The sequence below is a fragment of the Anopheles darlingi genome, chromosome 3 (genome assembly GCF_943734745.1).
Source record: "Anopheles darlingi chromosome 3, idAnoDarlMG_H_01, whole genome shotgun sequence".
NCBI lineage: Eukaryota > Metazoa > Arthropoda > Insecta > Diptera > Culicidae > Anopheles > Anopheles darlingi.
This window is the reverse complement of record NC_064875.1, coordinates 6,662,865-6,673,688: the sequence shown is the minus strand read 5'-3', so window position 1 is coordinate 6,673,688 and position 10,824 is coordinate 6,662,865. Positions and strand designations below refer to the sequence as shown.

At 52.4% G+C, this 10,824-nt stretch overlaps 1 protein-coding gene across 1 annotated transcript in view; it reads left to right on the top strand.

Moving 5' to 3' along the window:
* The first annotated feature begins 5,243 nt into the window (after positions 1-5,243).
* The window catches only part of LOC125954015 (protein patched), a 36,037-nt gene continuing 30,456 nt past the window's right edge, over positions 5,244-10,824 (top strand). The window contains 1 exon segment of the mRNA XM_049683951.1: positions 5,244-7,665. Within this exon segment, the coding sequence (XP_049539908.1) occupies positions 7,528-7,665 (138 nt within the window). The 5' untranslated portion in view covers positions 5,244-7,527.

The following is a 10,824-nucleotide window of genomic DNA, read 5'->3' as shown; positions in this document are numbered from 1 at the left end:
CTTCACTAAACGTTCGCGCGCACCGGCCACGGTGTGGACCAAAAACATGAAGAAAAAACCGAAAAAAAAGGCTCGACGATTAAGCTCTCTCTCTTGCATGCCATAATTCCGATTGGCCACGGTTTCCGGAGCATCCCCGGATAGCCCGAGAGGGCAGGATAGATCCTCCCTGGCGTCCCTGGTACCGCCGCTGGGCCCCTTTTTCCAGATCACTTTTTCTACGGTTAAGGCCCGGCTTGGGCTTGGGAGTTTTTACTGATTTTCGTTGCTGTGGTTCACCCTGTGCCACCTGCCTCGGGGGTCCCGTAATTATTACATTTCATTCGATTGCGCACGGTGGTAAGTAACAGCTTAATTATTTCTTCTTCTGGATTTAAGCGTGATCGTTTAGGAATGGGAGTTTGGAAGAGGGGCTTGATTGGCTTGTCCCTAGACGGTGGCGTTGTCATCGTCTGTCCGTTTCGTGTCGGTCTTAGTTTCGTTACCAGCCCGTCCGCTTCATGTTTTGTTTTCTATCTTTTATTTTATCTCTGTTATAGGGTGGTATTAGTGTAGTTCTTGTATTTATTACGTTTGATTCACAAAAGTTCTTCTTCTCGAAAATTCCACTGCAGTTCACGTTTTGCATATTTTATTTTATTTTACTTTGTTACAATGAAATTGAAGCATCTCGGAAGTCATGAAATGATTGAAAGGCTATATAAAATTTCTTTGTCTTTACCTCAATAACAGGTCGTTACAAAAACATCTTGAACAGAAATAAAACAAGAAGAGCATAATGGAAATGAAGTAATAAAATGGAAAGTCTTCATCGGTCTCAAACGCTACCGCATCTAAACACTCAAAACCGCTTATCTGAAAGATATCAGCAAAACAGGTCACAGGCAAGCCACAGGGCCCTGAAATGAAACGATTGAAAGTTCTTGGATTCCGCAACGGCAGCTGTGGCGCAGCATGGCGTTCCGAAAGCAATAGCCGCAGCTTCTGGTTTAACCGGCGATATGCTTCAAAATTCAGAGCAAGAAATGAAACAACAACAACGAAAAAGGTACCCTCACGAAACCCTCACATCCCAACACCATATCTTCAAACAAACGGCTGACTGGCTGGCTGGTTGGCTGCAGACCCGGTCCGGCCAGGGGCAGCTACTGCCGGCAATGTCTCACTCACTTTCGCGGCAAAGATCAAAGGGGATCACGCCGCCACCGTCGTCGCCGCCGACAGCGTGTTAGACCGTTGGCGACGCACAAAACACCGACGCTTGCGTCCCCTGCACCCCACCACACACCATGCCGTTGACCACGCGATCGTCGTGCCACGAAGGCGCAGTCGAGTCGTTTTTTTATCTTTTCCCTTTGGCTTTTCCTACCGCGGGTCCGTAGCGCCCCCGGGTGGTGGTGCGCCGAGGGAAAATTACGAAACGATGGGAAATGTATGTTGCAGCAGAGCGGAGAGAGCAGCCGTAGAAGAGAGAGGAAGAGAAGGTGTGGAGTGGATGAAAGGAATCGAAGGCAACAGGCAGCGCGAAACTCGTCTCCCCCCAAAAAGCTGGCCCCTCTTACCGTGGCAACCCGATATAAATCACAACCCAGAAGGATTGGCGATCGCGTGAGGGATATATGCGCGGGAAAGGGGGAGGTGAAATGAATTAAAAATGTGAAACGGTGAAGCAGCAACAGCACACAACAAAGTCGCAAAAGTCGGTCCGTGGCCGTGGCGGGACTAGAAGAGGACGGGTTAAACAAACAAAATGATCTACCGTAGCGCCACACCGTCGTCGAAACCGTGATCATCATCATCATCAACAGCAGCAGCAGCACGAAAAGGGGATTTTGGCGAAGCGAAACACAGTGCCGGACAGTTTTTAAGCGGCACTGGGAAGCGCAAAAGCAATCATTCAGTTGTTTTCGATCGTCAAACTACAGCAGCTGAGCATAAACGATCGCATAATGATCTTCACAAACAAGCCACTGACGATCGAATCGGGCTGGTTTGCACCCAAAACACCAACAGCTCAAACTGTACTGTAAATGTCAAAGTTAATACGGTACGGAGAGGGTTGAGAGAAACCAACGGACGAACGGACGAACGAAGCGCATCCAATTGAACCTCAACGTCCCGTTGTCAGTTCGTACCCCGTGGGCTGGGCCATAATGTTTTATGCTGCGCGAAACTGCGACTGCTGCGCGACAGGATGCGGCAGGAACAGGAGCTGGCAGCAGCAAACATTGTTATTTATATCAATTAATTTGAGTCTCCCGCAGGAACCCACGAGCCCCTGGCAAAGAGGAGTAATTAATTTGTCTATCATTAATCATTCGCCTGGCCTGGCAGGGCAGGGGTATGGGATGGTTGAGGGATGCTGCGCGTTGAGTGCACTCTGTCAGTGTGTGCAGCGAGTAGTAGTGTGCTGGCCAGTCCAGCGCGCGGCCGGTCCATGCGCGCGGTGCTTATGAATAAAAGATGCTGGGTTTTGCTATTAGCGCGAGTGCGCGAATATTACTTCGTTTTGCATAAAGACCCGGTGGCCTCCCATCTCTACGATGAAATCGCAATTAAGTCGGCAGTAAATGCGCAAATAAATCGTTCGTTTCCAAGGTCCGGCGCATTTCGTGGCCATCCCCAGGAAGACGGACCTTTAGACGGGACCATTTCAATCACACTATTGATCCGCGGTTTCCGTGTGTTTGCTTGCAGCATCGCTCGGGGCCTCCTCATCGAGGCAAACAGAACGGAATGCGGTTGCGGTGGTGTGAACCCCACACGTTTTAGCATTAATAAGTCGTCGCTCTGGCGTGCGCGTGTTTCACTCAATTTGCACTCGAGTGTTTACCCTCTCCGGGGTGTGGGGAGGATTTCCTGTTATTTATCGTAACTAAGCCTCGGGTCTCGGTCACGTATCCTGCGTGATCTAACAACGCCCAAGCAGCAGGCAAATTTCTGAACCGAAAGGAAGGTTTTTAGCATTTTTTTGTTTCATTTTTCCATCCAACTCCAAAGTGCTCCAGCTCTCTCGCTCTCTTTCTCCCTCCTCTCTGGCTCTCTGTGTGTCCTGTCCTGTCCTTGGGCACGTTTCACGAACGTGAATTAGATAAGGTCGTGCCCGTCGTGCAGCCCGGAGTGCGTGTGTGTGTGTGTGTGTGTGTGCATGCTGCCAATGCCAACCGGCAAACCGGCCCCTTGGCCTGTCGAGCGAACGAACGAACGAACGGTCCGGACCACACACGTCGAGCTCAGGGGGATGATGTAAAATGGAATAATAAATGAGACCAAAAAATAATAATAAAAAAAAGGAAACCGAAAGGCGAATGCAAGAAGAACGAAAGGGGGAAACGGTAAGGCAGGGGCGAAGGCTGCAAAGAGAACTGGAAACTACTAGCAGCCGTGAAGGGAAGGGGATGCGTGTCGAGGAGGAGACAGGAAATCGATGCAGCGCGCCCACGGCAACGATTGCGGGGCCACGAAGTAAAATCAATCCCAAAAAGGGGTGAATTTAAGTGGGTGCGGGGAGTGGAGCCGATGCGGTCGTCCCCAAACCGGAACGTGCCTCCATTTGCAATGCAACGAGTGAATTCAAAATTTCCACACGTCATCAAATTGTACCTCATGCAATTGTGTCGGGAGGGTGCAATTGGATTGCGAGGAGGCGGGGTAGGGGGACGAAGTGCGATCGCGAAACGATCAATGAATTTGCGCGCGCGCGCGCTCGCGCCTTTGTCGCCTGCTGCTGTGCTCGTTGCCTAAGCGCGAAGTGCACCAGAATGCACACATACACACAGTAAGATTGTGCCAAGTGAAGGGGGTAGAAGAGGAGCACGCGACAAGCTGCATACGTCGCCGTCGTCGTCGTCGTACACACGCGATGAACAATCGCGCTTCCGCCGATGATCCTCGTTGCTACGCACAGAAGCTCGGTACAGTGTGTCTCACATTTAACGCATTCCAGTGCGACGCACTGGAGCAACGATTGGCTCATCACTGTGCTGTATTAGTAACTGATTTCATATGCCTTTGTATAAGTCCAATGTCTGCAAGCAAATTGTTCGACGATCTCGATAGTAAAACAATTAGTTCATTAAATAATTACGATAATTGAGCAACAAAAAAATAAAAAGTGCAACATATTATTATGCTTGTCGCACATAAACCGTGCCCGGCGCACAACGTACGGACGTATGCATTTGCACTGCAGACATGTGTGTTCTGCTGCATGTGTGTACGTCCATCATCATCGATCAATGACAGTGATCTTGGACGGAAGCATGCGGGTGGTCCTCGCTGGCGTTCTCTCTCTCTTTTCCTCATACGCTCCTGCACCCTTTCTCGTTCTCTCGCATTCTGTTGTTTCTTCTTTTCCTGCCTCTTCTCTTCTCCTCGACCGTTCGTCGAGAAGGATCGCTCTCTTGCTCTCTTGCGTGCCGTGCCTACCGCTCCTTCCCGCTGCGGTGCCGCTGCAACCCCCAACAAGCGGAGATCGCACACGATGACGAACCACCCTCCGAATGGAAACATCAACGTGATCGTCACGAGCATGCCGCGCTCTCCACACATTGACAACTCACTTCCCGAGAGCGGCGGCGGCAGCGGCGGCGCATAAAATCCACTCTCGAGGTTCTCTTGTGTGTTTCCGAAGTCCAGGCGCATACGATCGCACATGATCTCACCACCACCACCACCACCAGAACCATCGGCGATCTGCGAGAGCGCGACCACCATGCGGTCCTGCTGGATGCTGGTGTACGTTGGTTTTCTTGGCTCGATCGAGTGCATAATTGACTGATCGTACAGTTGCATCCGATAGCATTCATCGGACAATTCTATTTCTGTTGTTTTGTGCTGGATTTACCACATACACACACACACGGGGTTCAAGATCAAGCATCTCCTGAAACGATCGCAAGGAGCATGAGATGATCGCAGCATAATTTTCTGTCTCGCTCCTTTTCGTTAAAACGCCGAGACGATCTCTCTCCCTCTCTCTTTGTCTCTATCGCTTTCTCTGTCTCTCACAATCATCCTCCTTCTCTCGCCAGCGAGGTAACCTGTGCGTCTCACCAATACTAGCACGCATTCCCTGAAAAGAGAGAGAGAGGAGAGAGAAATGATTGTCGCTCTCTGCGAAGCCGCTTGCCTGCGAGCTCGGTAAGATGGCCGACTTCGCGGAAAAAAGCATAACTCAAAACATAACAATCGCGCGCGGACGCAAACTCTGGCTGCTCCGGGAGATCGATCGTGAACGAAGTGCAAGGATACCAACTCCACCACACAATTGCCGGTGGCCACGGATGCGGTTTAGCTCGATCCGCGTCCTCGTGAGTGAGTGATCGCTGCGCGAAACGAAGCGACTCGAACAGCAGGATAAACAACGATCGTGCGCCCGCGCGGGTGCCTGTGTGGCGGAACGTGAAACGGGTGCGTCCTACCGAAAGGAGAGGCTCGTCCAGCAGCAGAGCCACCGTGTCACAGTTCTCGTGCGTGGTCGTGTTTCGCTAAAATTAAATCACAGGAAAGGAAGTGCAAATACCGCCAACTGCTGTTGTTGCTGCTGCTCTCGCGGGATCAGATCTGATCGTAGTGTGGGTTTGTCAAACACGCGCTACCTGTCAAACAACTGGTCGTACGATCGTCGGTGTAAACAAACGTCTCGCGCGCCGCTTTACCTCCACCAGCGGAGGAATCTGTGTTTGATTGTTGGTGCTTTGTTGGCTAGATAACTTGTGAGCGTTATCTTTCTGCTGCATCTGACGGGCTACGTGAACAATCTGCAACTAGTTAGCATCTCGCTCGTCTTCAGCGGAAAGGTCAAACTGCTGTACCGGCGACAGAAGACGAAGCAGAAGACGACCGACGGAGCAAAGGCCATCGAAGCCCTGCGGTACATCTTCATTAGTCGCGCTCTCGCTGGCGTTCCACCTTGTCGATCAGAGTGAACCGGAGGCAGGTTCAATCGGAAAGTTGAAAGTGCCGCTGGGATCGCGGTCCACCGAATCTGGCCCCTGTGTGTCCGTGTGTGCGTGTATGTGTCCCCTTGCTGATGATCGGAGATCGTTTATGCTGGCGGTGACGCATATGTCGTGATGCTGGGCCGGCTAAAGTAAGACATAAATAACATCGTCGATCAAGGGAGAAGGAAGGCGAGCCCCGCTCAAAAGGGAGGAGATCGAGCGAAAGAAGGAAAGAAAAGAAAAACAACCGACACCCATAGTCACAAACACACACAGAGACACGCACCGACTCAGCATCCATCAGAGCGACCTTAAAGTTGGAAGTTGGAAGAAAGCGGTAAAAATAAGCTCCTCAAGGGTGAAGGGAGGATCGTGTGCCGGCGGTGTGAGGCGCAAAGTACGAGCAGCTACGAGATCGAAGAAGAACGAACGAACGAAGCGACACGGCGAAGGGCCCAAGGGAAAAGCGAAGAGAAGAAAAGTAGTAGAATAACACGAGGAAACCGAAAAAAAAGCGTACCAAAAGGGCAGAGGAGAAAAAGAGGAAAAGGGGCCACCACCGGTGCCAGAAGCGAGCGAGAGCGAGCCGAAAAGCGGAAGGGCCACACGAACCACTCCGCCTCAGCCTTCACCCTCCCTAGCGGTTAAGATCTTCGACGGGCTGCTGCTGCTGCGTGCACGAAGAGCGCAACAAAGTCGGCGGCGACGAATAGAAAGAAAAACAAAACAATTCGTGGAAAAGGAGAAGCATCGGGTGAACCCCCGTGCGCAAGAGCGAGACACGAGAGAAAGTAAACAATTTTGGGTTTGTCGCGCTGGAGTTCTGACCGTCGTCGTCAAAGGACCCAGCAGCCACCATCGCGGTAGCAGCACCTTTTCGTACGCGCGTTCCTGGAGAGTGTTTCTACGGCGTGTCGTGTCAAAGCGTTCTGTTGTTGGGTGGAAAAACTGCGCGTGGAAATCGTAGCAACCATCGCGCTTCGTCGTGAAGTGTGTTCGCAGTGTCTCTATCGAGGAGTCTCTGCCTTGTGTGCCTTGTGTGCTCGGTGTGTGTGTGCAAGTGTCGATACTTCTGGAGGGAAAGGCCACAAGAAGCGTGGAGTCGCGGCGCCTAGTTGTGCTACCTGGTCCTAGAGAAAAGAAGGAGGGGAAGAGTATTCGTGTGAATCCCGTGGTCCGTTTGGGGCGACATGCCTGGATCGGAGAAAGTTTACCGTTTCCGAGTGATCCGTGGAGAGCCGAGAGCCGCGTGCCTGTCTGGCCAGCAGTGAAGGAGGAGGGAGTCAGCCCCCCGGGGGGAAGAGGAAGGCAAGGGCGATGGGTGATAAGTGCGCCGAGATTAAGTGAAGGAAAAAGTGAAAAGTGTCGAATGAAAGCGTCCTGCCAGTTCAGTGGCTAGCTAGCAAGCAAGCAGGCATAGAAGCATCGAGCAGGCAGGCTTGCTTGTGACCTATACACATACACACACACACACACACACACATACGTCACTCAGATACATACGCGCCAGAAACGGCATTAGCGAGATCCGCAAGTCCTTGTTGGTTCGATCCGAGAAAGAACCGACAGCGTCAAACAAACTATGGTGGTGCCAACGATGGATAACCTACCGCGCGTACCTGACACCCACGGGGACACCGTGGATGAGAAGCTGTTCTCCGACCTCTACATCCGGACGAGCTGGTTCGATGCGTCGATCGCCCTCGACCAGATCGAAAAGGTAAGTCTAAACCGATGTTCTCTCCTATAGATTAGTCATACCTGGTAGTCTTCCAAGCTTGCAGCCAAGTCTTGACTCACTTCTAGCCTCGAGAGTGTTATGGCGGACATGGAATTCCCATAGTACTCCCGGGAAAACGGTATCGACGTTTCAAGATATCGCTAGATACGGGATTCCATAGTCAATTGTCCAAGCATTGCTTCTAGACTTCTGGATGTTTCGAAGGCCAAGTCCAACGGTGTGCTACGCGACGTCCAACTTGTCAGCAACCCCTGAATGATTGGACGCGGACGAGGCCGAATCCCGTACGACCGATTTACTACGGATCTTTAACGGCCACGGAACGAAAACAACAACATCTCCAGCATGCAATGAACGGTGAAGGGCATACTCGGACTTGGGACATTGTCAGCACCTATTCTCTCCGCTTCTCGCTCCCTCTCTATGTCCCTCCCTTCGCCTGCTGGTTGAACGATATTATTCCATTAACCATTACAACTCAATCTACGGTTCCAAGGCAAAGTGGCGGTCCCTTGGGGGGTTCCCTTCTCTGGGTACACTTGGGTTGGGGGGCGAACAACAACAGCATAGCCGTAGCGGCGGGGGCTCGCGAGTCTTGCCTATTGCTTCGCCTGGACTCGCCTGGCCCCTTCTTCCTAGCCGTGGGCTGCGGATGCTGCTTGGAACGCAACGCGGTCGATCGGACGTGGCGCGCAGAAGAATAAGTATGATCGACTTCTCCGAGATCTCCGAAAGCGCAGAGGCAGAGAGCGACAGAGAGAGAGCAGCAAACGAAGCAAACGGACGGACCCACCAGCCAAGGGCATAAGGCAGAGCGGGCGGTGGTGGCGACAACAGCGCGCGTCGACTGTGGACGGCGGTCCTCTTGGTGGCACCGAAAAGGGACCGGCGTGAAGGGAAAATAAGACATTAAAAGAAATCACCTCAGTTGCTCTCTCTCTCTCTTTCTGACTCTCTGAAGCGTCACCTTTCAGACACCACGCCTCTATCTCTCTCTCACGCTACCCTGTCACGGCGGTGGTCCCGGGCATCGCCGGTCTCCGGACTGTGTGGGTTTTTCGGGATTTTTTCCTCCTCCGTTTTGGGTCGCCCATCGGCATCCGAATCGGTTGATTATGCTGCTGCTAGCAGGGGCCGAGCGACACACAGAGGGCAACCGAAAAAAAAATCCCTTTCGCCTCGAGGGCCGGCGGCAGCAACAGCAACAGCAGAGGGAACTCGACTCGGCTCGGCTCGACGGGACAGCCTGGGTGTGGTCCCAATCATTGTTGTACGAAGAGGAGACCCCCGGGGGCATAACCGAGCATCCCGCGTCTCACTTCGTCTAAGCTGCTCTATGCCCTCTCTTTCGCTCGCCTTCCGTCTCTCTGCGCGGTGGTTTATGTTGGATTGACTTTGGAGATCGTGGCACAAACGATCTCGTGTGCCCGGTTTTTGCTGCAGCTGGATTCTGTCGAATGTTGTAGGTGGGCGGTATTCAGGTCTCCCCTTGAGGAGAGGATTAGAGTATTTATGGCTCCGTTGTTGTCTCCCTCCTGTGACGACGCTGTGTATAGTCACCACGATCTCGTGTTCGGTCGCGAGATTTGGGGTACATTGATTGTACTCTTCAACTCTTGGTCTCAGATCTCAGACTCCACTCCCTCTTCTAATCAGATCCATTGTGGCCGTTTAATGTCGGTTACGTGCGCGTGTGAGTACACACAAAGCGACAAGCGATAGCGCGTGTGTGGGCATCGTGAATGAAATCGGTTCCGTTCAATGAATGTGACTGGCTGACTGTCTGGTGGTCTTTGGTCATCAGCGTAATTGGCTTCCCTTGACTGTTGTCGGACGGCGGACGCGCGCTGACACGTTCCACAAGGCACCCAGTCAGCTGATAAGCCCGCCGTACCCGCCAAGACAATGAACCGTGCAATGGGACCTCTGTGCTTGTGCCTGGCACACGAGCGAGTCGACTGTACGTGCGTTGACTGCTTGATACTGACGAGAGCCGATCTTCAGACGTGCCGAAAAAAGGGGAAACGTTGCCATAGCCATCAATCTAGGCTAGTTTAAGCGTAAATCCACACAATACTTCGAAGCACGCCCTGCTTTCGATCAAAAACTCCGAATCCTCAATAATGATCCACACGCTCTCTTGCGCTCGAGTTGTGTCGTGGAGGAGACATTTTATGATTTATCGATTTCGCCCTGACCGCGACTGCCGGTCGATAATTCATGGCTACACGCTACGATATGTAAGCGGTGTGCGTACGTGTCCGCTAGAGCAGCAGCAGCTCCGTTGCCGACCGTGCACGTAGTCGCACGGGTTTCCTCCATTACCGGGTTACCAAGCGAAATCTCGTTGGCCTCTAATGGCCCCCCCAGTTACAGACGTCAAAATAAAAAGCCAAGACACACGATCATTCCGACAGCGCGGACAAGCACGATCGGGCGATCGTTAAACGTGTGTGTGTGTGTGTGTGTGTGGAGCTGGACACAGGATTTGCATTAGAGATGGCTGAATTGTCAGCCAGCCAGTTTCCCGTGGCAGCAGCGGGCCGGCCTTCGCCTAAGGGACGCCTTGCGGTGGGCTCTCTGACCATCTGTTCGGTCTGATGTCGTAATCAGTGCTGGGTGGTCAACCTCCGAGGGAGAAGTACAAACTACAGTGAAGGCACTTCTTCGTAGCAAGCCGATATAGATCCGAACCTCTCGTCGCGCGTCGTCAACTTAGCGTCAGCAAAGTACTGGATGTTCCAGCTGCTAGCTCGGTGGGCCCATTAATCTAAAACCACACAAAGAACTCTCTTTAGGTCCAGTGTTACGTCCCCGCTGGTGGTGAACTAGGTTCCAGAGGGAATAGCTCTCCTCTTACTACGGCACTGTCCATAAGGAGCAGCAACCATCGCTCGTTGGAACGAAACGGGATTTATCATAACGATGGCATCTAGGCGTACGTCAAAATTCGGCTACCGGATTCCAGGAACAACCCCACACCACACCACACGGGCCACACTATGGTGACGACGATCGTGGGCGGTCAGTCAGCAGTCGTTCGATTCATAATTTCGTGCCTTTTCCAAACCCACCACCTCCTAATCCGACCGTTCTCCGCGTTATCTACGATCAGGAGGTAGGGCAGGGTGCGTGCCA